Raw genomic sequence first — 27,618 nt, forward strand, 5'->3', positions numbered from 1 at the left:
TTGTTTTGCAGACTGGTTGGCAATCAGACTTAGGCTCCCAGGCGCGCAAAAAGGCTGGACCTTTGATGATGACATAAATCGTTGTTTTGGGATGGGGGGGGGGGGGGGGGATGGTGGACAAAGTATTATGAGGTTTAAAAAATAGGGGGGGTTGGCAGGAGAGGTGTTTACAGCTTTGATCTGGATTGCACGGCGGAAGACCGCCTGCGCGAGCTCTTTCCCTCGTTGTCCAAACCGTGGACACATCGAAGCAGACACGGAAGGAGAAGCCAATGTCTGCAGTGACTGCGCTTGCCCTATTTGTGTGCACTGTTGGCTCTTTCCCAAAACAGATGCACTCAAGCCGTGCACTCTATCAGCTCGGGCTAGCAACAGAGAGTGACTCCTTTGCCATGACAATTCGCAAAACTCCAGCAGCTTTTTTGTCAGCTGGATGTGGGGGGTGGCGGAAGCAAAAGAGGGGACTTTTCACGAAGAGAGGGGAGTGTGAAGTAGGAATCAAGACCGGGCTCTCGACTATCCTACGACGCCCGGCATAGATACGCCGCACCTTCCCAAACCGCGTATTATGAATGTAGTCGGATGGAAAGAGAAAGAGCAGGGGTCCACAAAAATCACAAGGAAAGAGCGATGCTTGGATGAGATGGAGGTCTGGAACGAACGTACCTCGCCAACACAGTGACCGCATTTTACGGCTTCGTTACCCTTTGCTTCTTTGTTATGACGGATAACTTACGCGTGAACTGTTCAGATTTGGGCTCTTTTTTGGACACACATGTACTGCATGCCCCTGTCCTCCTTTGCCCCTCCCCGATTTGGTGCTCCGTATAGCTTTCAAGTGCTTTATTCAAGAATAATGAGCAACAGAACGAGAAATGATTGACCGTAAGATGGAAGATTGGACACGGTCAAATGAAACGAGACGCAGCCGGCCAGAAAATTAGCGACGATGTGGACGACCAGCTGAGATGGGCAGCCTATTTTTAATCTGGCCGCATGCTGCGACCGGTTCCGCACACGCCTTTTGAATTTCGCCACCAGGAGTTTTTCTTTCGTTAATCTCATTCTATTTTCTTGTACTCTGCCCTGTAACGTATTATCTGTGTGTTATTTATTGCTATTTCTTTTTCACCCAGCCTTGGTTTGCATCGATGATAAGGAGAAATGTTCTGCGATGCTGTTCTGCGTGTTCTGTGGCCTGTTTTTTTCGGGGTAAATTGATTGGGCCATAATTTATTTCAGCAGAGGTTGACTGTCTCCATGGAAAAGGAATCTTGACATGGTTAGTTTGTGGCATGCTGTGCAACTGCACGTGTCTTGTCTCGTCGACCGCCTCCAGAGCCCCGTGCGTTGTTGACCATTGGAAAATGCAAATGAGACAAGCACAAGGTGTGCATCACACGAATTGCTAACCTGGCTCTAAAATCATTCCAGATTTCAAAAGCTTGTAAAATATCATGTTCAAAGCAAGTACTAAGTATGGGGTATCAACGAACAGTCTTGATTGCGTTAACGTTTGGAGTCCCCGTTGCCAATGCCAACAATGCCGGCCCATGGCCTTCCGTTCGCTTCCACGGGGCACAGGTGGCTATCATTCTCCCTTCAACGGCTCCATCAGCTTTGAAAATCTGCAAATGCTCGTGTACAAAGTAGCCTTTGCATTGGCTTGCCTCAATGTAAACCGCACGATTAGGACGTGCAAGGTACATGTGCCCTGTTCTTGCGAATATTCTCAGCAGGCTCGGAGGTGCATGAGGTTTCCACAAAAAGCTACTCAGACGTGGTCCTTCACCACACCCCCTCTCATCCAGCGGTTCCACGCGACGTGCAAACATGCAGAAGGACGAAAGAGAGTAATGAACCACAGGAGAAGTACATTCGTTGTAAAAGACAAAGTAAAACAAAAGGAAGTTTATGACAGGTCATACATGTACGAGAAGGCGACAAAAAAAAAACGAAATCCCTTTTGGGATTGTTACGGGACAAGGCGAAGTAATTGCGCAGAGTTTTGGCCACACCCGGTCATCTCCTTCAACCTGCAGGTGCCCGGTCGATCAAGGCGCCTTTTTGTGCTGGCAGCTGCGAAATCGCATCCGGTTGGTCCTTGAAGCATAAAAACACACAATTCCGGATGCTGCGAGACATGCGAGAATAGGTGGGGGGCATGTCAAGATTGTGCACGATGGAAATGCCGACAATGAATTTGATATTTTGTTCGCAGAAAATTGGCAGGATGATGCTGGTCCTTGTACCTGCATCTGCCCTAATAGCACTTTCTTCTGTCCCTCTTGATCTCATTCTGTTCATCGCCCTATTGTGATTTGTATGTTATATTTTGATGGTCCTCGTTTTGATTAATTAAGCGGCAGGCTAAAGACGGCAGGCAAAAGATTAAACCACATGCATGCTCAAAACACGGCCAGGAGGAGTCCCGCTTCCCTTGGTCCCTGGGACCGACCCTCATTCTCGATTGGTGCGTGTTCAATGTACTCTCTTACCTAACGGAGAAAACAACGAGCTGTCTGAAAAACAGGCCGACCTGGTTTTCGGAGCCGGCTTGCAAACAATTGCTTTCTATCTGAAACAGACAAGGATCAAGGCATCCAGGGTCGGGACACCCGGAACCAGAAGGCGCCTGTCGCTGCCCAACCATGGAACCATTAACCAAAGGACAAGGCTGGATTTACCGACTTCAATTGCTGTGGCAGGTGGCAAGGCTGTAACTGCTCATTGTTTGTGATTCCTTATGTGTACAACATAATATTTCAATCTAAGTACAGAGTAATTACGGAGTCATACTACTCTGTTATATGCCCCGATGATACCCGAGCAAATTTGTTTTACAGGGTATGTTGTACATCCAAAGTGTATTTGGTATGTCGAATTACTCTGTACAAGGCTGAAGAAGGAACGTATGTCGTGATTGAGGATGCGAGCAACAAGAAAGGCCCATGTAATTTGCCCTCGCTGTATTTGACACCTGACGTCCTGGGGCCAGCAGGCAGCAGTGGGCAGCACTTGGCAAAGAGCGGGAAGGTTTGAGAGCCTGTGTGAGTTTGGATACCATGGCAGGCACACACTCTCACGACTGTACGAGTGGCGATCCGCCACACCGGGCTTGTCCCTCGCCAAACATTTCTCTATGGGGCAGGGCCGGGCTGCATGTGCCAATCGTTGCCCTTTGGCCTGCGTTGCAGACTTATTTTGGCGGAAGGCCATTGGTTGAATTGGTTAAGGGAAAGGAGCTCCTGTCAAACAATATTGTCTTATTGGGCGACGGTGCTATGATCACCGATTTACCGTGGACGAGGAGATGGCAGCTTTCGGTGGAGAAATACGATGAGACAACACGAAGCAAAGTCGGCCTTGAATGGCATTTGGACCAGGACGCATAAAGGTGAGTCATAAAGAAAGGAAGGACAGCATGAGAAATGGGACATGAGGCGAGGTAGGAAACAAGGGATGATTGATGCGTAATTACAGTACGGGAGAAGTCAACAAGGCCACCAACGCCCGAGGAGACGACGGTAATATGAGGGACACTCACCGGGAATGCCAGGATTCATCGATGCCCAATCACAAAATGGGGCGTTTTCTTTGCCGCAGGATGAAGATAGTTGAACAGATTTAAGGCGTAAAGAAAGGGCTCAACAGATAGGCCATTGGCTACCTGGACTCGGGGAACATTACAAACATGATGCACTTTTTGGCACTCTAACATCCTCCTTGTCATTATGACGGTCGCCAATTCCTTCCCCTGGCCATTTCGCGGGGCGACACAGCGGCCAAAGTGAATAAAATCTTGTGCATAAATTCAGAAACTGCACAATAGTGGTTCTCCTCTGCCAAACGGCCTGTTGTGGAACAGGATGTGTCACCTCTGTGACGGTTACCACGTTCTGGGAGATCGTATCACAAGACAGCATCGAGTACGACAGTACTGTATCAGATATATCCACGCACGACCGCCAATAATGACAATTAAAACAGTAACACGGAGCCAAGGCCAACAATATGAGGCCCCATAGAATGTACATTGGTAGGAATTTACAGAGAAACTAGAGAACAAAGAATATACAGCGTGCTGAAATAATGAATGCAAATAGACACCTCGAGGCGGTCCTCAAGATATAAGGGAGCCATTGCTGATTTGCCTTCCTCTTACCTCTCGTCCTCCTCGTCCTCGTCCTTTTCCACCACTTTGACTCGTGGCACACATCCCCACGAACAACCACGCCACATGAACGGCAGCACTTCAATCTCATTTTCTTGGAGCCGTGCTGGTTGTGGTGTATCAGCTCCTCCCGCTCCTCCACCACCTATTGTTGATGCTGCTGCTGCTGCTCCTGTTGACCCTGAGACTGCTGCAGTGTGCGTATACGTCACGTTCACGTCCGGCTTGCCAAACTCCCACCACTCGAGCCACGCCGTCATGGGAGCCACCATGGGGCGTCGCGTGGCAAGCTGACCTTGTCCGTGAGAGCACACCGAACACGTGCTCCCGCCACTGTCGCGCACGGCGAGAGCCTTTCCGAGTTGCCGTGCCAGACGCGGCGGTGCTTCCGGTGGCAGCAAGTCTGGCAGCTGTGGCAGCTGGGGTGTGCGGTAGCAGGCTTCCATGGCGAGTGAGACGAGCGTCGGCACACGGGACGTGGCGGCGGCCACAGTAGTGCTCTCGACCGGGGGCACGGATTCTATGGCCATGTCCTCGGTTGGAATGAGGTTGCAGGCGCCCAGCGCGGCCGGGTCTAGGGTAAAGGACGACCATGTCTTGCCCCAGCTGTCCATGTAGTGTACGGGTGACCGGGCCACGCGCGTAGGACGGTCTCCCACATGACGGGCAGGTCGTGGCACGGCTTCTAATGTATTGTTGTCCTCAACCTCCTCTTCTGGCGAAAAGTACGGATTGGGGTGGACGAGCAGCTCGGTAAGGCGCCCACCCTGGCCGTACGTCCGAATGAGCGGCAGTAGCTCAGCGGGCAGCGACTGCAGCTTGTTGAGGGACACGTTGAGCGACTTGAGGTTGCGCAGCTGACCAATGGCCGGCGGCAGCTCGGTGAGGCCGTTGCCGCGCAGGCTGAGGACGGTGAGGTGTTGCAGCTGAAAGAGGGCACCGGGTAGGCGCACCAGGTTGTTGCTGGACAAAAAAAGTTTGAGTTTGGGGTCGCGCTGCTCAAATGCGACGCCCTCGGTGACGACGGGGAAGGGCACGAGGCCAGACAAAGGCTCCACCGTGGCATTCGAAAGTGCCGTCAAACCGAGACCACTGGAAGTTAAGTTTCAGGTTAATGCTAAGAAGAAGACATGTAAAAAAAGAAATAGAGGACAACATAGAGGACCTACATTAACGAAATCTTGTCGTCACCGGCCTCGATACATTCCTGGACGATTTTGCGCGCCTTTTCCTCGGCACTGTTCACTGCCAGGCTGGGCACGCGCTGGAAAACGCGGCGCTGGCGTGGCGGCGGGGGAGGGAAATCGGTCTGGAGCGGCGCGGCGGGCGGGGGTGCAAGCGACAGCTGGGAGGACGTGGACGATTGCGACGGCGGCGGCGGCGATTCGGCCATGGCCGCCTCCAGCATGTCCTCGTCACCCTCGGCGCCGTCGGCCCCCTCGGCAATGCCCTCTTTGCCCATCCACACGCCGCTGTCAAACTGCCGCTCAAAGGTGCGTCTCTTCTTGCTCGGGCGTGGCCGCACGGGCGACGATAACAGAGGCAGCGTCATTGTCTGTGGTTCTCTCTGGCCTTGATCTCGTTCTCTGTCCTGCTGCTGTAGAGACGGATCCTCATCAAACGTAGAGTCGGTCGAGGCCGGATGCTGAGCAAACCAGGCGCCGACATAGCGCTTCTTCTTGCGGATGCGCGGATGGCCCGCGCCGGTGGGGTCGGGCAGGGCATAGTTGTCGAGGGCCGGGTCGTCGTCGCTAGAGAAGACGGCCGGGTCGCTGGAGTTGTTGAGGAGCAGCTGGTGGGCTGACAGCTGGTGTGAGCCGCTGCCACTTGCGCTTCCGCTGCCGTTACCGTCGAAAAGGCGACCTCGCTTGCGATTCGGGCCAAAGATGGAGTCAGCGGCCCGGAACGGCGGCATGCGCGGGAGGGAGGGTTCGTCGGACATGGTGGAACGACGTCCGGTCGTGGCCGGAGACAAGTAGGGCGATCGCAAAATCCTGCTGCGGAATAAGACACGGCGAGACTATGAAGACAAAATTATAAATAAATAAATGAGAAAAAAATGAGTCTCAGTGCACGACAATCTTATGGGAAAGGATATCGAGGGGGTACGACATAGAGAATAAGACAATGGTCCTCCCACCGGGGTCTGCATGCAATGCGCAAGCAGGGCGTGTTGGCCAACGATTGGGAGGACAGGATGGCGAAAGAGAAAAAAGGATTCGAAATTAGGGGGGGGATGAAGCAAAACAAAATACGGACGACGTAATTAATCAACGTTCAAAAAGTGCAACAGCCGGTCCGGATTGCGCCTTCCTCGACGCGTTCTTCAACATACAGCTGCTCTGCAGAATGTGGGTGGGGGAACCGCTCAGGACGCGCCTGCCGTACGAGTGTGGGCCCGCCGCTACCGCAAGAGGTTGTTGTGACTTTTGTTATCTGATGGCAGGTGCGAACCAGTGAAATGTTCTCTAGCGCAGGGGTCGCGTGACTAGCCTGGACTGGGATGTGAGTGGTTCCACCTTCCCTGTGCGGGGAATAGCACTACGTAGATCTTACGAATGTACTGAAGCTCAATTTCGCAGAGCTCTGAAAGCTTGGGCAGCTCTGTGCTCTCGACTCCACTTCAAACGGCCAACCAAGATGCCGGAACTTTGCATTCGAGACCACACGAACCGGCCGGTGACACGAATCGCGGGGCATACGCAGATACGATGAAATGAGATGAACGGTTCGTATTAGTCTATGGACGTGATTGGACCAACGAAAAGCAAAGGAACGAAAACAAAACCAGAAACCAGAAACCAGAAACCAAAAATCAAAGACAAGACCAATGACAACAACAACGTAACAACGACCTGCACCACAGGCCTCACATCCTCGACCGTGACTGCGATCGCGACCGCGACCGCAGCATCGACCGCGACTCCGACGTCGACTCGGAAAGCTGCTCGCCGCGTCGCGTGGCTTCTCTCCGCGCCGCGGCCATGCGCGGCGCCATGCTTGCCGCCGTCCGCCTCGGCTTGGGCGGGTTGGTGTGGCTAGGATCGATGGAGCTCTCCCGCGGCCGCAGGTAGGCCAGAATGTCGTCGAGCGGCCGCATGGATCGCTCCGTCGGGGTCGATGCCCTGGACTTTCTGGGCGCCGTCGACTCGTAGTAGCCGCCAAAGAGGGAGGGCTTGCTGGAGGCCGTCGACTTGCGGCTGCGGCTGTGGGAGACGGTGTTTGGCGTGTTTGGCGTGTTTAACGAGCGACGGACCGGCCGTGTTTGCACGACCCGGCTGCCACCCTTGAGGTAGTCGCCCCAGGTGGGGTCGTCGACGCGTGCGACGCGGGGATCGCTCGCCAGACCGGCCGTGGCCGACTGCCGTCGCGGCGTGCGCGGGGGCGGGCGATGGACGTCGAAAATGGGCGAGCGGATGGGCTCGGTGCGGTGGCGGGACAGGGCGAGGGCGCTCTTGCGCCGGCGGGGTGTGGGTAGCTGCGGAGCGACGACGCGTATAGGTGTCAGCGGGCGATGACTGCGATGACTGCGGCGACTGCTGATGCTGCTGCCATCACCCATGACGATCTTCGGAGGAACACGGCTCGATGGCCCCGAGCGGTATGACCGGCTTGATGTGGCTACCGATGATGACGATGGTGCTGCTGCTGCTGCTGCTGCTGCTGCTTCGACGGCCATGGCAGCGGCCGAGGCCTCGGCTTTCCGAGCGGCCAAAGCGGCCCGTAGTTGTCGCCGACGCTCCCGCGACCCACTCTCGGTGCGCACATAACTGCCCGTGGGACTCAGAGGGCGGCCGCGATACGCTCCATCCACGAAATGGGAGCCCACGGCTGGCGCACTGTACGGGAGTGGCGAGCGGGGCACTTGAATGATGCGAGGTGGCTCCCTCTTGCGAGGCTTGATACGGACGGCCCTTGGCGTTCTTGCCAGGCGTGGTGTCCTGGGCGTCTTGGGCGTTTTGGGCGTCCTTGGTGTGCGTGAGAAGGCCCACGGCGACCTCGGCGTCCGGTCGGCCCGACGCGCTCGGTGTTTCGACCGACTGGTACTAGGCGATAGCGCATCGTATGCCGGGTACGGCACATAAGGTGAGTACCCGACCTGGTACGGCGGAAAGTCGGTCTGGATCGGCTGGAGCATCGGCATCGGCTGCGGCCGCGCCCATGTGCGACGGAGGGCAATCGGCTGCTCAGGAACCGCCACAACGGCGGGCACGCTGTAGCTGCTGGTGTCGTTGCTGCCGACCTGGCTGCTCCCATCACTGGAACTGAAAATGCCGCGTCCACTGCCTGCAATGGAGGCCGCCGGCTCGCAGGTGACGACATCGACCGAGACGTTCGGCTTAGGCGTCGACCGGCTGGACGAGGTAGTCGATGTACTAGCAGATGCAGAGGCCGCTGCAGACGAGCTGGCGGGAGACGCCGGCGGACGAGGAAACACGGGGCTGGGTGGCGGCGAGGGCTCCCTTGGGTGTGGCAGTGGCGAGCTAGACGAGCTGGACGACGACGACGATGACGACGATGACGCTGCTGCCGCCGAAGCCACAGAAACGGACGAGACGTTGGAGGAAAAGTCAAGCGGAATACTGTGCCGCGACGTGGTCGAGGACGCCGACGGCGTCGGCGACAGGCTTCGTCTTGGGCGGTAGGAGGTCGTGTCTTCAAATGAGCTGCCCCGGCGACTCCCACTGCTGGAGGTGGTGCTGCTGCCACTGCTGCTGCTGCCACTGCTGCGACTGTGGCCGCCGCTCTCCGTGTCGCTTCCGCCGACACAGCTCTCGGTGCTGCCACAGGCAGTGTCAGCTGGGTAGTCGACTGTCACGACGGCCGCCGGGACTGGTGGTGACGGAGCAGGAACCGGCAGTGGGAGGTAGCGTCTTGGAGAGCGCGCTCGAGGCCTGGATGAGAAGGTCGATGCGGTCGATGATCCACTGCCCGAAAAGTAAAGCTGTCTCTCGTCGACGCAGTCTTCCACGAGATAGACGCAGACCGGCAGTGGCTTCTTGGCCTTGACTTTGGTCGAGCCGTCGCGGCGCCGCTCCATGTGCGACGGCCAATTCTCGTCGCCGTGGCGGCTGGAGATCCACCAAGGCATCGTGGCAGGTGAGCAGTGAAAAGGGATGAAAGGGAGTGTCGATCAATGATACAATGATATGGAGTGGCCTGATGCAGTCTCGGAAGAGGCTGTGTCACGACGTGTTTACTTGATACACAAAAACGACAAACAAAATAAAAAAACAAAGGGGATAGCAAAGGTGACACAGCTTTCTTATGTATTATTGCAAGACGAACCGATCCAGACACAGGATACACGCCAGCAGGCGGAGTTGAAACACAGGGTCATCGAAAGGCCGTCGTCTGCCACGCCCAACCGCCGTCTCTCCGTGCATCTCGACATGTTTCTTTGTCTTCTCCTCTTCTCCTCCCGCGCGAGCGAGGTCACACACAAAGAAGGGCCTCTCCCTGCGGCCCCATCGCATCCAAAAATATACCTGCGTGGGAGCATAAAAATGGAAACAGAAGCGCGTAAGTCGACCTTCTGAGTAGATCTCCTTTTTTTCCCCTGAAGACGATACTCTGCCATCTCACTTCGCTAATTCTTTCCGTTGTTTTGGGAACCGTTCCACTTGCTCACACGCATCTCTCGTCCAATGCTTTGTATTTGGTGGGATGGTTTCGAAATAGGATGGGCCGCGAGGACCGGGGCCAGCGTACCAGCAGGCCAGAAAGAGACCTCGCTACTAGGCGGTAGCAAGAAAGAGGAAAGGAAAAGAAAAGAAAACCAATGCAGGGAGTCGACGGGAGAAAGAAGGCCAGGACACTAAAAAACGGGCCACCTCCAGAAGGGACACCTTTGTTTCATGGCCGCAAGAAGGGGGCCACGTTCATTTTAAATAGACGTCGAGAGATGGGATGCGCATCAAAGAGAATACGGCGGGAATGGGACAAAGAAAATACAAAGCCCATGCAGGGAGACTGGCCGTGTTTGCGGGCCGCCCTTTGGCCCTTTCGACGCGCGCAGGGGTTTTGTTGGCGGTTCTCGGCGTCTCTTTTTGCTTCTTATTCCCAATTGGTCTTCTGAGGCATGCCCCTGGATTGGATCGGTGCGCTATGTAGGACAAGTCGCACAAAAAATAAACGGCAGAACATCAGATAGCCGCCGTGTTTCTGTGAGCATGGAAAAGTGTCGAGATGAGGCAGGATTAGCCGCCTGGCTGTTACAGGGGCTTCCATATCCACTGTAAATCGTACGTCCGAATAGGGAATAAGGGAAGCCTGCGTCAAACACAGCCGCTCATGTCTTTGGTGCGCTGCTCACTGCACACATCCTCCCACTTCCATATTCTCACCATACTTACATTCTTAAATTGTTAAAAAATTAACCACGGCCATCAATACTATCGATGCGTCACCGCTGCACGCATTTGGCTTTGTAGGAAACCCGTTTATTGCTACCCAGAAGTCTGGCTACAGCGTTAATTACAGAGGCTCCAGAGAAGCAAAGTGAGCCATGTCAACCATGCTTTCTTGGACTAGACGAATTTATCCTCTGCAAATGTCCGCCAAAGACAGCGTCTCGTGCTGTCGTGCTTCCCATTTTGGTACCCCATCGAAAGTCCCACGCGTCATTCCTCCGATCTGGCGTCGTCTCGACGCCCCTTCGCTCCTCATTGCCGTGGGGTGGAGGCAAGCGAGACGATGGATGCTATCGTCGCCTGCCGGTCAGTCACCAGCATGGTCGCCTGCCGGCTCCACCGTCTAGTACTTCTTGCCGCCGCTCGACTGGCCGCTGCTGCCGCTGCTGCCGCTGTTGCCGTATCCCGACGAGTACGACTGGCCGCTGGGCGCCGTGTAGGTCGAGCCGCCGCCGCCGCCGTTGTAGTACGTGCTGCTGTCCGGGTTGGCATAGTAGTACGAGCCGTCGGTGTTGGAGTAGTGGTACGAGTTGGAATTGTTGCCGTAGTCGCGGCTGCAGTAGTGGTTGCCCTGAGTTTGTCACCCGAGTCAGAGGAGAAGCAAGAAAAGGGGGGGAGATGCCCGACGTATGTGCAACCACATTACTCCTGCAGTGCGCGTGGCCTACCTGGTTGTTGGTGCCGGAGCCTTTGGTTGAGTAGCCCTTGCCCATGATGACGGTTGGTGAAGGGTGATTTTGTGGTGTTGGTTTATTGAAGTGGTTTGGCAGACTGAGTTGATGGATTGCAACGATGGAGGAATAGAAAATGGAAGATGGAAGCGAAACGAAGTGAGGAGAAAAAGAGGAGATGGCTTTGGCCGAGAAAAGAAGGGGCTTTGGGCAAGTTACATACTTTTCTTTCGGGGGGAAGGAGCTCCCGGCTTGGGTCACAGTCAGGCCCCTAATCAAGACTAGGTCAAGCTGGAATACTCCTGGTCACTACAGAGACACAATACGACTACAGCGATACGCTTCCCCAAAACGCGACATTGAGGCTATCCCAGATCAGCATGAATAGCTGGGGTCGCAGTGGGTTTGATGAGGTGTATCTTGATATCGTATGTGACATAATAATCCACCGGCATTGAGAATGGCTCTTCAGGGACACGAGGGCGAAACAGGAACGGGCTCCGAAGCAATGGTAAACGATATATGACTACTCTCTCAGCGTGCCATCATCTTCTAGGCCAAAGTCCTATTACCTGAATCACAAGAAGCAAAGACACCAAGCAGACAACATGAAGAAGGTCCAAAACATGCAAACGAACGAGAGCACTTGAAAACAAAAATCGGCAAGTTAATAAAGGCAAACCAATAAATGCCAAATAACACACATTAAAACTGTTGGAGCTATGCTAGGATATAACAACACAGATAAAACAGGGAACCTGGGAATATCATGGAATGGGTCAGGCATCTTCTGTCTGAGGTTGGTAGTTGCTTGTGAAACGGCGAAATGCTAGAAAACGCAAGGGGAATTATAACAACTACATAAATGCAGAAATCCTCTCATGAATGCGTGAATACGTGAATGCGTGAATGCGCGAATGCGTAATGTGTAAAGTGTCTGCGATGATGAACCCCCACCTCCTTTTGTCGGCCTAGTATGGCTCGTTCGGTATCCCCTTTTGCCGCCCGCCTCACTTGGCCATTTTACTTCATTTTGTCGCCGTCTTCACGTAAAACGCTGCTCTTTCGTCGACTGCGGCTTGGTCCATCGGTGCCTCCACCAGAGGGGTCGTACTCCTGCGGCTGGAAGTCTGGATTGTCAAAGTGCGCCGTGCTGACGCGGGAGTTGCGGAACAGGCTCGAGTTTGGGTCTGTCGCATCGTGCGGTAGGCGGTTGAAGTGCCACTTGGTGAAGCGTACTGGTGTGGAAGTGGGTTCCGGAAGAAATACGGATGCGGTGTTCCCTGCTCGTCCTGCACCGCCGCCGCCGCTGCTGCCGACGCCGCCTCCGCCTCCGTTGTTGCCAGTGGCTCTTCCAATTTCGCCACCGCCCGCTCCACTATATCCCATCTGCGTTGACGATACTGGCGTCGGGGCGTCCATGAGAGGTACCGGTGTCCCGGCCACACTAAACGCCGGCTCCGAGTATGAATCCGACAGACCGGAAGAAATGGCTGACATGGGCGTTCCCGGGACCACAGATGCCGCGGGAGACGCGGGCATGGCAGGGCCCGCCAAGGCCGATTTCGGAAGATCAGCTAATCCGCTCGTCGGCGGCACGGATGTCTCTGACGGGGAGGCCGGGAAAGGCGGAACGCCCTTTGCCAGTCCCGATCGAGATGGTCCGGGCGCACCCCACGACGACCTTTGGCCCATACCAAAAGGCGACGACGACGGTTGTGCCGAGAATGTGTTGAATAGTCCAGGGAGCCGGGACAGGATCTGGAAATCGGCACCCTGGTAGTTGCCAAAGCTACCCGCGCTTTGTGCAGCGCTTCCATAGGATATTTGCGCTACATGATGAATTTCGACGTCATTTTGGGATTGCCTGGTCGTGGGTGGTGCCGGTGCGGACGGAGGATCGGCGCCACTGCGTGCAGAGGGAGTAGGGGCGGTCGGAGTTATCGCTGACGAGTTATCGGTCGGAGCCCCGGATTCACGCCGCATTGTCGTCTGCTGCGACGCTGAGGGCGGGGGGACAGGGGATGCATACGCCGGAGTTATGGGCTCCTCTTTCACAGGGAATGTGGCGGGCGAGTTCGTCGAGGAGCCGGGGGTCAGATCAGGTGTGTCCTCGCGAATCGAGGGCGTCCCAGACGGCTGGGCAATGCGCTCATAGTATCTTGGAGCCACCGGGTACGTTTGTGCCACAATCTCGGCCGCCAAAGAATCCGACGGCAAATATGGCTCAACCAACGGGTTCGACGGGTCTGATGCAACTGGCTGTCCCACTGTAGCCACGCTTGGGGCCGCGTCAGGAGCGGGTGCCAAGGCAGCCATGGCAGCGTCAGCAGGGAGGAAGCGGAGGAGTACCGATTCGGCGACGGTCTTGGATGGTAGTGAAGGGCGGTACAGAATGTCGTAGTGGTCTGGGCGGAAGAGCAGTGACATGCGCATTGTGATGGTGTCCTCTGCACGTCCAATGTTCGTGTCGGGAAACTTATACACAGACACAGTGCTACCGTTGCTGCGGTCGAGGTACGCAATCTCCAGGACAATGTCGCTGGGCTTCAGCAGAATGCTAGCCAGGACCTCTACCCGCAGGTGGTCGATTTCACAGTTAGGGCGTTCAATCCACTCCTGGCAGTAACCAATGACACCGCCATCGTGAGCAATAAACCCTTCATACACGCCCACATTACCCTTTAGGTAAGAGGCCGTAAGGAGACGGAGATGGTAGATAATCGCATTGCCCGCACCGTCGTCGTTGAATGCATCTGTCAGGATGCGTATCGCCTGTTCCGTGTCCGGCAGCGCCTTCAGAATACCATCGAAGAGAATATCCGTCTCTTCAACCATGTCTTCGTAGACATACGGATCGTAGCCTCCCACATCGCGGATATAGTCATTGAGCTCAAGCAGGCGCTTTTTCTCATCGCTGATAAGTTGAGTGTCGCCGTTGTAGATCAGGGCCTCGAAATAGCAGAAACCAATGGCTGCATAATTGTGTTAGAGTTTAGATTAAAAAAAAAAAAAAAAAGAAGGTATGGCACTGGCCATAATGTGTGTTATGGACGACAAAACGTCAAATTTAAAAGGGTCTGATCATGCTCTCTTGCGACATCTCACGCCAAGATATCCCGCTCGTCCGCCGCCATTTTGCCGTCCGTGCCGAATATCGCACACTCGGCTCGAGTCTGGGGAACGAGAGAAGAGTGAAACGGGGCGGAAGGGATCGAGCGTTCTAGGCTTTTGGCCCCAAATGGCATGCTCGGAGTATGACTGGTCTCCCTTGAGCTAGTTGTTGGTGCACGCATTGGCCGTCTGCTGGTGCCGGCGCCTGCAGAAATCTGCACGTAGCCACCTCGTTGAGAGAGAGCAAGTAACAACAAACGGGGGGGGAATACTCGGGAGACAACACAAAAAAAAAAAAAGAAAAGAAAAGAAAAGCAGAGGCCCACATATTGCATTCAAGACAACGACCAATATGCAGAATGGCAGGTGGCAGCTGGGTTGCGGGGTCATGCATGGACGGGAGGGAAGAATGAGAACAAATGCAACGGGCGAGGGCGAGGATAGCGTAAAAGAGAGGAGAAACGCGGACGCATTGGGCCATGGCATGTAACATGGCGATCGGTGTGAGTTGGCCACAGATAGAGCCAGAACGCACAATTAATCTGTCTGGGGAAGGGGAGGGGGGGAGGGGGGAGATAAAAACAAAGCGTCTTACCTCGCCATCCACAATTGCCGTCACCACGAACAGCTCGATAGAGAGGATACGCTCGGGGCAGATTCTGCAAAATATTGGTATTAGATGAAGTCCTGCCTCATATAAAGAGACCGTTATCTCTTTTCGAGTGACAGTATGGAGGTTGGAGCGGGCAGGGTATAGATGCACCGCCGCTGTGAACATACGACTGTCTTTTGCACGAAAATGTGGTCGGCACTGGCATAGTGGTCCTTGATCTCCTCTGTTGATCGAATTTCGTTGATACCGGGGCCCTGGCCCGCCAGTTAGCAGATGGAGAAAGCAAAACAGAGTCAAATAGAGCAAGGCATATCACCCAGAGCGTGTACAAGAGAACTCACATTCAAATCGGGGTGGTAGTCTCGGGCAGCCGCTTCTTGCGCGGCAATCTCAGCGTCGATAGCGGCCTGGTCGCCGGTGACCGTCGCCTGTGGATTTTCGGCCATGGCGGTTAGCGGGTGTGACGAGTATCCGGCCTGGCCGAGCTCTTGCTGTTGTGGCAGAAGTTGCTGGAGCGTGTGATGCGGAGGAAGAGGATGAACGGTGCTGTTCGAAGTAATGTCTGTATAGGCACTAGGGTGGCCCGGGGCCGCTTGTGCCTTGTACAAGCGTCGCCGCTGGATCTGCTGCTGCAAGTGCTGGTGATGATGGTGGTGCCCGTGGTGAGGAGCAAGGTGGTTGTTGTTGGGATGATGCTGGCGTCGGAGGTGAAGCTGTCGAGCAACGGGCGATGATGAAAGAGTCGAGGAGGCAGTGGTGGTCGTGGACGCACCAGTGCCAACAGCGGCAGGAGCGCTGTTGCGAGCTGAAGTTGGCGGGGGAGGAGCGGGCGGGAAAAAAGTGGAGACGCCCGAATTAGTGAGCTGACTGCCAGCTGTGGAAGTGACGAAAGCAGTAGGGTCGACGGCGGCGGGCGCTACGGCGGGGATGGCTGTCGTTGTAGCTGTCAGAGGCGCTGTTGGCGTGGGCGCTAGTGCTGGCGGCGGGGCCACAGGGGAATACGCAGTGCCATTAGGAGCGGGTGATGGGGAAGGAGCAGGCGGAGATCCTGCCGTGGGAAAGTGTTGGAGTCCATGCGAAATTTGGCGCCGGTGCTGCTCCTCGTCCTTTATTTGAATATTGGTGTCGAGCGAATTGCCAGCATAGGTGGGCAGGCCTGCTTCTGCTCGTGCTGTTCCCAGAGCACTTCCTGGCTGTCCGCGGCGCGCAAATACGGCTCCATGCGAGCCCGCACCACTGCCCCCGTACCCAGGGCCGCCCGGAATGGCAGGAATAGGAGATACGGGGAGAGCAGCCGTGTTGCTGTTGCTTCCGTGGTTGGAGTAGTCGATTAATGCTGCCGCAGATCCTTCGTTCCTTCCACTATCAGCAGAAGCCCCCCCTCGGGGGCCGGTGCGAATCGCGGATAGCTGCTCGTGCGGCAGGCGCTGTTGCTGCTGGCGTTGCTGCTGGTGCTGGTGCTGGTGCTGGTGCTGGTGCTGGTGCTGGTGCTGGTGCTGGTGCTGGTGCTGGTGCTGGTGCTGCTGTTGTTGTTGCTGTTGTTGCTGTTGTTGTTGGTAAACCAGCAGGCGTTGGTCAGGAGGGAGCTGCTGCGGCAGCTGCTGAAACTGGGATGGATAAGGGGTCGGCTGTTGCGTGAATGGCTGTTGATAATCCAGTACTTGTTGTTGCTGCTGCTGTTCTTTCTCCTGTTGCTGTCGCAGCAATTGGTCTTGGTATTGGTCCTGCTGTTGTTGGTGTCTCTGTTGTTGCTCTTGCTGTAATTGTTGCTGTTCGAGCTGTTGCCGGTACTGCTGTTGCCGCAGCTGATGATGCTGGTAGCTGGCGTAGTCTGTAAATTCGACCGTGATCTGGCACGGTGCATCCAAAACGGAGACCGGTGCTTGTGAGGGCAGGAACATCTTCTGCGGCGGAGACGATGCGAGAAACGGAAAGAGCGAAGAGGCAGAGGGGAAAGGGAAACGAAAGAGGAACGAACGAGTAAGTGTCAAGAGAACAAAACGGGAAGGGACGAGGTCGGAGAAATTATGAAAAGACGGAGCAAAGGGAAAGGTAAACGGCAAAGCAAAAGCAACGAAAAAGGAAGGAAGGCCCCAGAACAGATGTAACGACTGACAGCCAGCGAATGACCAACGATGGGAGAATTCACACGCGAAGAACGCGAGAGAATAATGCAAACAGGTATTAGAAAGGCATGAGAAGGATGTGGGTGCGAAAAAGAAAAATGAGGGCAAGAGTGAGATAGGTTCCAGATCTTATTTGAATCATAATAAGGAATGGCGGACTGGGTGTGGGCTGGCCCGGCTTGCGAAGGCGGCCAGGATGTATGCGAGGTGTGTGGAGAAGCCGTCGGCTGTGACTTCCTTGCGGTGCTGTTTTTGTGTTTTGTTCCTCCTTCCCCAAAAGAACGTCTTGTGCGAGCCCTGTGTGTGTGCTCCTTCTTTCCTCGTCGTTGTTTTGTTTTTGAACAGTATTTCGAGGAAGGAACGAGCCTGTGTTTCTGGTCAACATGCACCACAGTCGTGCCCAAGTTTTGTGTTTCCTGCCTCTTTGGTCGTTTTGCCGTTCACGATTCGTCGCTCCTTCCGTCTCTGCCAGTCCTGTGTATTTTTTGACCCCTGTGCGATATATTCCCTGCAAAATACATGCCGCTCATAGTCACACTCTCCCCATTCCCACGTCGTATTGTCTTTACGTCTGTGCTTCGTTTCTCCAACACCTCCGTCACATCATATTTTTCTTTTTCGATTGCTATTCTCAACGTTGAGCTGCCGTCATTTTTCTGCTCTGCCTGACCTCACTTTGGCTAACACAACATCCCCGAGGCTTACATACTCGCCAAACAAATACCGTCGTACGTCGTACGTCGTACGTCCCCTGCATCCTTCATTTTCTCTTTTGCCATTTTGTGTTGCTCTTTTGGCGCCATGCACTGTTCTCCCCCACCCATGGCCGCATGCGCGTGGCCAGGCTTGTTGCGAGTCACTCCGAAAACGCAGTTGCCTCCACCCTGTCGACAAAACTCCATTCGCGGCCAGTGTGTCAACCGTGCTGTGCCAGGGGTCTGGCCCGGCCTTTTCTTTACAAGAGGTGACATGCCAATTGTTATTGCACGCCACGGTCAAGAGGCTTGCTTCGAAAAGCAAAAAGAACAGCGATGGCGATGGCGGCTTGGCTTGGTGGCTAGGTCAAAGCCAAGCAACGAAACGAAAAGTCCATACCTAGCAGCCACACCAACACTCAGGCTACCGGGATCATCCAGGATTGTCTGTCGTATCAGCCCCATTGAATCGTCCAGATGGGCGATCAGCGTGGCCTTGGACAGAAAATTAGACTGACAACAGCAGACGACGTCCGGCAGTCCCTGCGAGGGAGAATGCCTCTGTTAGATCAATACAGCTAGACCGATGAGAGCGAACATGTAGGAATTGCATCTTCTATGCTCCCCGACCACCATGCTGCCATGCCGTTTTTATTCGCAAAAAAGCTCCGCAGTATCGGTGGAGTTCTCATGGACAAAGTATCTGCAGGTCACGAAAAATTACCTTGCCGTGCAAGTTTCCTTCCACAGAGCGCAGCATGCTTGGCGGTCCTTTATTTATTTTCTCCGTTATCCAACACCACGGTGCGTGTCTCAGTGTCGAAGATCGTCGAGCGTTACTTATTATTATGGGGCAACAGACGCATTCTTCTGCAGGCCGTGCATGAGAAATGAAAAGGTCGGGAAATTGAGACTAACAGGCGAGAGAACAACGCAGCACAGCATACTACTTTCAAAAAAAAAGTTGGAACAAGGTTTTGGTGAGCCGACCCTCGGGATTGGCATTTTCCAGATGTCCCCATTGCTCAATCTGGGTGACCCTGTCCGGGCCCATTCAGGTCAGTCACCATATTCCAGCAGAGAACCGGGACACTTTGAGATAAATTCCCAAATCCGTGCAGCCCATATCCATTCGTCGTTCATCCTTTCCCGTTTCTTAATCTTGCGCCGTCTCTGGACTCTGCCGAGAGGGACTAAACTGAACCTTGAGAATACATGACGGCTAGTGGGGCGTTCGTTAGAGAACCATGTTATTATGTTGTGGTCCTCTCCTATTTCTCAGTCTATTTTTGCGCATCGACTTTCTATGGAGTTACAAGCTCGAGAGAAGGTGAAAATCCCAACTAACAAAATCCAAGTCACAAAAACAGTCAGAGGATCGCCCCAAGGCACAATAATACAGGGCAATAAAAGATGTATGTGCCGGCCATGTCTGTTACATCAAAGAGAATTGCGCACCCAGATAACGGAGCTAAGGGCATTTCAGTTCCCAAACTCGGCAAATGAACGCGTTCTCCTCTTTTCCTCCTGTTGCTTGAACAAGAAACGAAACCAAGACCTGATATGGTGATCCCTCACTCGGCGCCTCACAGCCGCCTTTCCCCTCTTTTAAAATGCTCATGATCTTCACTTCTGCAGCCTGTGTGGCCTGATTCCAGTGACAATGGACCCGGAGCAGAGGGTGGCACTGTATCTTCCCTTAGTCTCAAACCGTCAACTCACACACACACTTGCAGAGCGGCCTTTTGTTGCAACAGAGCCAGTGCCCTTCCACTTCAAGAATCGAGACTCAAGAATCAAGCGGTCTTCCAAGAACCAATATCGAGACCAAAGGGGGTAAGGCGGTTAGCAGCCACTGACGTTCTCAGTAGTGCAACGCGGACGGGGTACTCCGTACGACATACGACATATTGGTACGACATAAACGGTCGGAAAAGAAAGCACAGAATGTGGTAGGATTCAATTCCCTGTGCTGGTCTTTCTTTCTCCGGATTCTGGACTGGTTTTGCTTCAGGGACTTCTCCAGATCCAATTAAAACCAAAGGAAGCAAAGATCCTGGTCCTGATTCCCCTTCACGAGGCTAGCCACTAGCTGTTTTCGGGGGCGTTGCCCAAATCTGGGCTAACAGTCTCCGCCTGCTGCCCATTTTCTTCAAGTTTTGGCGATGTTTTCCTGGTCTTTACCCTTTTCATCGTTGCAGGTGATAGCGCAATGGGCGGCCCGTGTGGCAGACGACGACCTAACATCCGGCCCAAAACATGAGGCAGAAGAAAGCAGAATACGGAAGGATAAGTGAGTCCATCACTCTGATCGTTTCGTTCCTTGTCTTTTTTTGGTAGCGTCCGAAGTTACCTTACATATGCTAAATACATAGTTTGGCAGCTTGTTTGTGTGGTTCCGCGCCAGTACGTCCGTACGAACAGACTAATTCATACGGGTGTCGGGCGGCTGCCGATCAACCCGTTCCCGCACGGCCAGATCAGACGGCAGAACCAGACCATAGACCATTGCGAACGGATAAAATTTCCTATTACACGAGCAATTAGAAACCACAGCGATGAGGAAGGGAAGGAAAGCTAAGGAAAGAAAGTCTCTTATCACCACCGATGTGGCAAAGGGACATCTCTGCGCCGTATTTGCTTGGGAAACAAAATCGACCTCGAGCAGCCCATAATAAGAGGCAAAAACTGACACGGCATTAAAGTCGTTACGCCGTGCTTCCGGAATCACTTCCTGTCCCCAAAGAGGCCAACAACAGCTAACTCCAAACGAATCTTTATTACGCAGCAATACGACGTTTGGCAGAGCACAAACCTACGGCGTAATTACTGCCGACACATTTCGGTGCCATCCATCATGCCAAGCCGAAGAATCCAGAACGGCCCCCTCTTCTCCGCTTCCTTCATAAATGCGCCTCGTTTTCCCTAAATGGCGCAATAGTCCAACAGGGCACGAATTGATTACTACAATCAGGAAGCCAGCCAGCGAGCGACAAGATCCAGCGTTCCAAAGCCGTCTACAATACTCCGATGCTGCATTTGCGCATGAAATATGTCACACATCCGTCTCACCCGTATCTCTCGGGCAGTCCGAGAGGAGAACGAGGGCAATGATCGACCCCTGGGCGAACTGCTCCGCAGCGGCCTGCGTTCGCTGCTCAGGTAGGGGAAGTGACACACGCATGGGACACCTTATCACTGCGTCTCTACGACTGGTCCAGGATCGTAGTATCCTTGAGTATGTAGCCATGCCATTCTATAACCTCGTCCAGCCCCTCACAACATAGGCCACCGGCATGCACAGCGGGAAAGGCATATCCATATAGGATGATTTCGTCTTTCCTCATTTCCCTTAATTGATTTTAAAAAAATAAAATGATTTACATCAACTCCGTTTCAGCTATCAGTCATTGGGCTGTCCGCTACACTGCGGCGGGACGAAACGATCACACAGCGGGAAAGGGCGGGAGGAGCGAACAGACGTGCAAGCGAGTAAGAAAGAAACAAATTGCAAAATATGACAAGAGAACAGAGCGGGATGCGGCCCAGGCCATGGTCTATGTAGGACAAGAAAAACACAAAGAAAGCCGATCATGTGTGCGTCTCTGTGCACGCTTCAAATGACAGATCACATCTCGTTATAAGATGGAGCAGACAAGGCAGAGAATCAACGAATAAAAAAGAAGCAAAAAGAGCGAGAGGATGACACCATAAAGGTGGAACGACTTACGGCAGTCGATCGCATCGTCATATTCTGTCCTGCGTACGCGGAAGGACACGAGATATATTTAGACGCTCGACGTTAGACGTTCGACAGAGGTGGTCTCACATGTGTCGATCACGTCGCACAGCAATTGGGAGGTGAGACAGACTGTGCACGACATGACCTAACCACGGCTAGAAGAGGTAGTTGACAGGATATACGAGACGGCCTTTGTTGGCGATAGATGGCTCGTGTCCCTCGACACTCTTTCCCTTGTGTATATAACAGGTCACAGAGCACAAGCCATACATATATATATATATTTACAACACGCAGAAATGAAAGATGGCTACTCGTTCTCGAAAATACGGTGTGCCTAACTTGCGGTGTAATCCAGGGTCATTTCGAGTTTTTCCTACTTACAAATACGGCAAGAAGCTTCTTCCGTCTTTGTGACATGCCGAAACAAGCAAAACCGGAGCCGGCCTTGCAGCGAGTGTCGAAGTAGGTTGTAGTGCCTCTAATGCCCATTGGAAAGTTGGGGATTGTTGGAGAAAACAAATAGCAAAAACAAAATACATTAACAGGAGGGAAGAAAAAGAAACGAAACGAAAATGATATGTCACATTTTAGAGCGGACACCATGTGGGCAGACGGCAATCAAAAAAGCGGAGGCGGAGACTCGACAATCTCATTTTTCCTTGCAAATGGTCTTTTGGCCACCAGTCTCGCAAAACGTACGACGTACAATTGGGTTTCTGGTCCACCCAACGCCCGGCCACGACGAAGCCAACGTCGTATCCTAAACCAAACACGGAGCCATCCGGGCCTTGGCTGATCAGGCTCGGCATAAGGGTGGTGCGAATCAAGGTATAACACATCATGGGGAACAAGGAGGAAGGGGTTGTGACAAAAAAAAAAAAAACAGGGAACGTGGAGGCTGCAGGAACTGGAACTGTGAGGCTATCTTCTTACGGTCGTGTCTTTGTCGTCGTCTTTTTTTTTTTTTTTTTTTTTTTTTTTTTTTTTTCCAGCTGTGCTTCACCGGTGTACGTTCGGTGTAAGCCAGCCAATCCACATGTTCGATGTACGCAGGGGCAACGGGATCAGGCTCCCACGCCCGAACAAGGATGTGTCGATCATTTTCTTTCTTTTTCTTCCTTTTTTGGTAAAGATTTTGCAGTTCTCCCCCCTTGAGTTGGTCCTCGAACAGAGAACGAATGCGACGTAATTGTCCTACACGAGGCTCACTTTTTTGTTTTACTTTATTTTACGGAGTATTTTTCGCCAACGTGCCAAGAGGAACGCGTAGAAACGGCGACCAGGGCGCTTGTTCTTGGTGCTGGCATCCGACTGTGTGTACTCTGGATGGCGCATATGAGGGGGCTCTTGGTTTCCATCGCTAATTTTCGCTGTAATTACGGGCATTAATTCCGTCCATCGCACCTAGGCGCAAGCTAGAACACGACAAAATATTCGTCTCCGTCTTCCGCCTATCAGCCATCCAAAAGGTGTGTTAGTGCCTTCTTGCCCACATTGCACCAAAAGCTATCCCAAATCTCTGTGCTTCTGCCCTCCAAAAAATGAAAGTAGGGATACAACGGTGTCCTGTAAATATTGCACAGGAAACAGAGAAGTCAGAAGCTGCACCTCTTGGCATCTGGGCATGTGTACCAGAACTGGGAGCTGAAGCAACGCTGAGAAATCCATTCAGGCCTTCAGGCTGAGGGATCTGTACAAGGGTTGGTTTCAGGCGAGAGTCTCCAAAAAAAGCCTCGTCTTAAGAAAGCTCGAGGTCAAAGACAGATAGATTACTGCGAGCCAGTGGTGGAGGCCCTAATCCTCGTGCTTCGTAGGACTTGCAAATGTGTCGTTTCGGATAGACTGTATTTTGTCGTCTGGGCGCATCTCGTTTGCACTTCCGTACTGTTGTTGAGGAATAAAGGCGGGTCAAAAAGACGAGAGAGTGAGAGAGAAAGGAGTAAGGACGCCGCCCACGATGGCACAAGCAAATACGATGGACGCCTCCTCACACTGCATCTGCAGTTCATTTTGTGCTTTCCGCATGCTGTACCGCGTTGAAAAACGTATCGCAAGTCCCAAGAGAGCCACTCACCATTCACTTCTCTATCAACCAACTTAATTTGCCCGCTCGTTTTCCATAGTCATGATATCACGTCCAACCATTCGTCGTACGATGAATGGAGGTCCATCCTGGCACGATGCAACCCTCCCCGCAACGTTAAAGTTGTCTGTCCAATGGAAAACTGGGTGAGAAATTCTAGGCCTTGGCACTGGACTCTTGACTGTGAGAAAGAGCGGAAACAGGCAGGGCAAAAAGCAAAGCAAGTCCTGGTAGCGAGACGACCAGAGCTGTCACTCTACCATCCAACTGGTACACACAACATACGCTCCCCGTGACTGTTGGCTGGGTATGGGCGCGGGGGAGGGCGGGAGGAGTGGGTGTCGTGGGAGTTGTGGGTGTCGTTGGAGAAATGCGAAGTGAACCATATTTGCATCCCGGGCGAGGAAAAGGAAAGCTGGTTAACGCTTCTCATGAGACGATAGAAACAAGATTTTGACCAGAAATACGCCTCACCGAGTAATCGACTTCTTCGACAAATCTCGTCGGGGCTCGTTTAGCCTCTACCAATGACTTCGTCTTATCATGTTAAGCCATCTTCTCGCCGTCGTAGATTTGACCCCACGGATGACACAGCCTGTGAAGTAACCTCGACTTTCTCTTCCTTTTCGAGATACGCATAATGGAGAGAGAATATCTATGAGCCGCCGATGCTAGGTATCAATGTACTTGTATACAGGCTCGCACTAGAATGACACCATGTCGTACTCCCAACCGTCATGAGGTCTGAGATGAGAGTCAAAACTGAGTGTCTCAGTAGATGCCCAGATCGGCCGAAACAACTGAAACCATAATGGAAAATAAACCGGCAATAACCGTTGCATGGCCTACCCTCTGTGCTTGTAAAGTTAGCACAGCCACTGCTATCGAGACATGAGACTCAGCGGCGCTGATGCCGCGTAAGCAGCATCTACAGCTGTGGAGGTATTTCTAGGGTTGCCAAAATATAGAGAAGACTCAAGTCAGATATCGGGAATTTAGAGCCCGAACTACGATCTTATTCCTCTATCTTTTAGAAAATGTAGTTTATGGGTGTTGGAATTTTTTATAAAAGAAAAGAAAAGAAAAGATAGACAAAAGGAAAGAATAATAATAACAACACTGGTCGATTATCGTATTATTCGCTTAATTTTGACGTATTTTTCAAGTGATCCTTTGTTTCGTTTCAAAAATATAAGTAAATGACGAATAAGCAATCTCATGAAATAACTCGAAACCAAAACCCAAATAGAGAAGCTATCACCTATTCCCAACAGGCGGTATTACATATACAACACAAACGAAAGTGGAATCAGTCAAGTCAAAGAGCATGGGAAACAGTGTCAATTGTCAGTAATAGCCCCTATTTGGGTAAATAAACAGTCAAGCGCATCACCTGACTATGCACGTGCAGCTTCTCCGCAATCGCGCTAAAAAGCCCGTAACCCAACGCCAGAAAAAGGCAGTCAACCCCACTCTAGAAATATGACGATACCACGCAACGACTCGACACAAAGTCGCCAACGACTGCGACACGAATTGGCGACCCGCGAGGTGGCCGTAGAAGCGATGTACTGAGCAACCGAATTGCCGTTACTGAATATCTGCCTCCACCGTATCGCGGAACAGAAGGCAATAGGCCTCGGAGCCTCGGCTCTCCTCGACGTCCAACCCTGACATCTTTCCATCTCGAAGAGACACAATGCGACCTCGGCCGGCGATGCTGCGCCTGTGGTCGCGCCGTTTGGCGGCAGACCGGCCACCACACGCCGGCCGGCGAACCTTTTCCTTCACACAACACACAGCGCTCGTTAGCAGCGGCAGCGGCAGCGGCAGCGGCGGCGGTCACAGCTGGAGTACCAGTCCACGGACCCGACCACAGCTGCCGTTCCTTGTCGTGCCGTCCACAAGAGGCCCTGCCTCCCGGTCGCCCCGGTACTTTACGACCCAGCGACGGCAGTGGCTGCGCTACGAGGCCCTCGCCTTTGTCAAGTACACCTTGTACTTCTGGGCGGCCGTCGGCTGCGTTGTTCTCGTCCAGTTTGTTGTCCAGCAAGAGTGGATGGAGCGCGCGTATCCGACGCCGCACGAGTGGACATTCATGTCGCGGATGCGGCTGCGCGGTGCACTTGGCGAGCGAGGGGACGACGGCAGTGCCGAGGAGCAGGCGGCGTCCAGCAGCGGCGATCTGGACACGACTTCGGCAACCCACGTCGTGGACCACGTCAAAGTGATGCAGATCCTGCTGGACCTCATCAGGCGCTTGGAGGACCCGAAGATCGACGGAGGTGCAGGGCTGGCAGCGGTTGAGGTGCCGAGCAAGGCGGATCTGGCAGATCTGGCCGCGCTGACGGGCGTCGCCGTCGCCGACGCCCCCGAGGCACCGAATGCCAACACCTCCATCGGCGACGCCCTGGACATCCGCGCCAAGAGCGAGCCCTGGCGCCGCGGCTACTACCAGGCGCTGCTGGCCGCCGCAGCCACATCCGAGCACGTCGACGGCTGGATGATCGACCGCACGCGCAATCTCGTGTGCCCGCCCGACATTGTCATTGGGCCCTCGAACCCGCACCCAAAGCCAATGCCGCCCGGATCCTCGGGCGCGCCCCGCGAAGAGAACTGCGAGGTCATCTTCCCTGCCGCTGCCGAGATTTACCTCAAGCTGCTCAACACGCGCGGCCTGACCGCCCGGCAGCAGATTATGGCCGCGCTGGCGTTTGCCAACTACCTCGAATACAAGCAGGACAAGGATGCTGCAGCCTACGTCTACGGCCGCGCGGTGTTGGCTGCACGTGCGCCCGATAGCGACGGGGACGACGAGGACGACGGAAACAACAGCCAGTCCTTCTTTGACCGCAATGCCGGCGTGGACGCGCCGGCGTGGATCACGGCATGGGCGGCACAGAACCACGCGGCAAACACACTGCACAGCAAAAACACACCCGCCCTCTCCCGCAACCTCCTGTCGACCCTGACGGCCTACGCCACGTTCCAGGCTCGCTCGGGCAACGTGGCCGATGCTCTGCCCCTCTTCGTATCGCTGCTGCAGGCCCGACGCTCTCTGCCTCCGTCGTCGTCGACTGCTGCTGCGGCTGCGGCCGAGGCTGCATCCAGAGCGAAGCCGAACAGCATTGGCAAGCAGATCATTGCCCTGCTGTCCCCGCCGAGCTATCCGCCACCGCCCGACGATGGCTTCGGTCCGCCGATCCCCGGTGCGCGCTCCACATGTGAAGAGGCCGCTCTGCGCCTGCACATTGGCGAGATTATTTACGCTTCAGCTCAAACGCCCGGCAACGCCGCCACCTCTGCATCATCATCTTCCTCCTCCTGGAACCCCTTCTCGTCTTCGTCGCATCACCAGCAGGCCCGCGAAGAAGGCATCGCCTGGACACGCGAGGCCGTCGACATGGCCGAGGAGCAGCTGCATGCCCTCGCCCAGAGCGGCCGCCAGGCCCAGAAGCAGCAGCAGCAAAAACGCGAGAACGGCCAGGGCGGCGGGCTGTCCAATGCGCTGGGGCAGGCCATTGCACAGGCCACGGCGTCCGACAACAAGACGGCCCATGCCGACGGCAGTGCCACCTGCCGCCAGTGTCTCGTGGCCGGCCTGGACAACTGGGCGGCCATGGTGGCGCAGCTGGCGCGGGACGAGCAGCAGCGGCGGGCCAGCAAGCCAGCGGCTGTGGGCGTTGACGCAGCGAGCAGCGGCTCCTCTTGGTGGCCGAGCTGGCTGGGCTTGTGGGGCGACAGCAGCAGTGGCAGCGCCAGCAGCGACAGCGTATCTACCGTTGCCGTACCCAGTGGCGCCCCGGGCCAAGAAGGCGCAGAGAAGCTGGGCCGCTGGGCTGCCGAGGCACGCGTGATTCGTGACCGGCGGCGGCGGGCACGCGAGCTCATTGACAACTCGACGCCGCCATCACAGGGCCTCATGGGTATGTTGACGGCATAGAAATTGAATTGAGACGGAAACGATGTGAATTTGATACGGCA

The 27,618-nt window shown here is 54.2% G+C and overlaps 5 protein-coding genes across 5 annotated transcripts; 1 reads left to right on the forward strand and 4 right to left on the reverse strand.

The window, feature by feature from the left end:
* Positions 1-4,161: 4,161 nt before the first annotated feature.
* Positions 4,162-6,116, reverse strand: SPBR_01485 (leucine rich repeat domain containing protein; the record flags this gene model as incomplete). Its single annotated transcript, XM_040759795.1, has 2 exons — positions 4,162-5,266; positions 5,344-6,116. The coding sequence occupies 2 exons, from the start codon at positions 6,114-6,116 to the stop codon at positions 4,162-4,164; spliced, it is 1,878 nt and encodes a 625-aa protein (XP_040619629.1).
* Positions 6,117-7,043: 927 nt separating this feature from the next.
* Positions 7,044-9,266, reverse strand: SPBR_01411 (uncharacterized protein; the record flags this gene model as incomplete). The annotated part of the gene is made up of 1 exon (XM_040759722.1): positions 7,044-9,266. One exon carries the CDS (start codon positions 9,264-9,266, stop codon positions 7,044-7,046), a length of 2,223 nt encoding a protein of 740 aa, XP_040619630.1.
* A 1,664-nt stretch (positions 9,267-10,930) lies between these two features.
* Positions 10,931-11,300, reverse strand: SPBR_02125 (uncharacterized protein; the record flags this gene model as incomplete). The annotated part of the gene is made up of 2 exons (XM_040760432.1): positions 10,931-11,158; positions 11,256-11,300. 2 exons carry the CDS (start codon positions 11,298-11,300, stop codon positions 10,931-10,933), a joined length of 273 nt encoding a protein of 90 aa, XP_040619631.1.
* A 981-nt stretch (positions 11,301-12,281) lies between these two features.
* SPBR_01209 (uncharacterized protein) lies at positions 12,282-16,886 on the reverse strand (the record flags this gene model as incomplete). The annotated part of the gene is made up of 4 exons (XM_040759520.1): positions 12,282-14,233; positions 14,968-15,031; positions 15,153-15,239; positions 15,327-16,886. 4 exons carry the CDS (start codon positions 16,884-16,886, stop codon positions 12,282-12,284), a joined length of 3,663 nt encoding a protein of 1,220 aa, XP_040619632.1.
* Positions 16,887-25,333: 8,447 nt separating this feature from the next.
* Positions 25,334-27,577, forward strand: SPBR_01407 (uncharacterized protein; the record flags this gene model as incomplete). Its single annotated transcript, XM_040759718.1, has 1 exon — positions 25,334-27,577. One exon carries the CDS (start codon positions 25,334-25,336, stop codon positions 27,575-27,577), a length of 2,244 nt encoding a protein of 747 aa, XP_040619633.1.
* Positions 27,578-27,618: the final 41 nt, after the last annotated feature.

The sequence above is a fragment of the Sporothrix brasiliensis genome, assembly GCF_000820605.1.
Source record: "Sporothrix brasiliensis 5110 chromosome Unknown Cont18, whole genome shotgun sequence".
In the NCBI taxonomy this organism is placed as follows: domain Eukaryota; kingdom Fungi; phylum Ascomycota; class Sordariomycetes; order Ophiostomatales; family Ophiostomataceae; genus Sporothrix; species Sporothrix brasiliensis.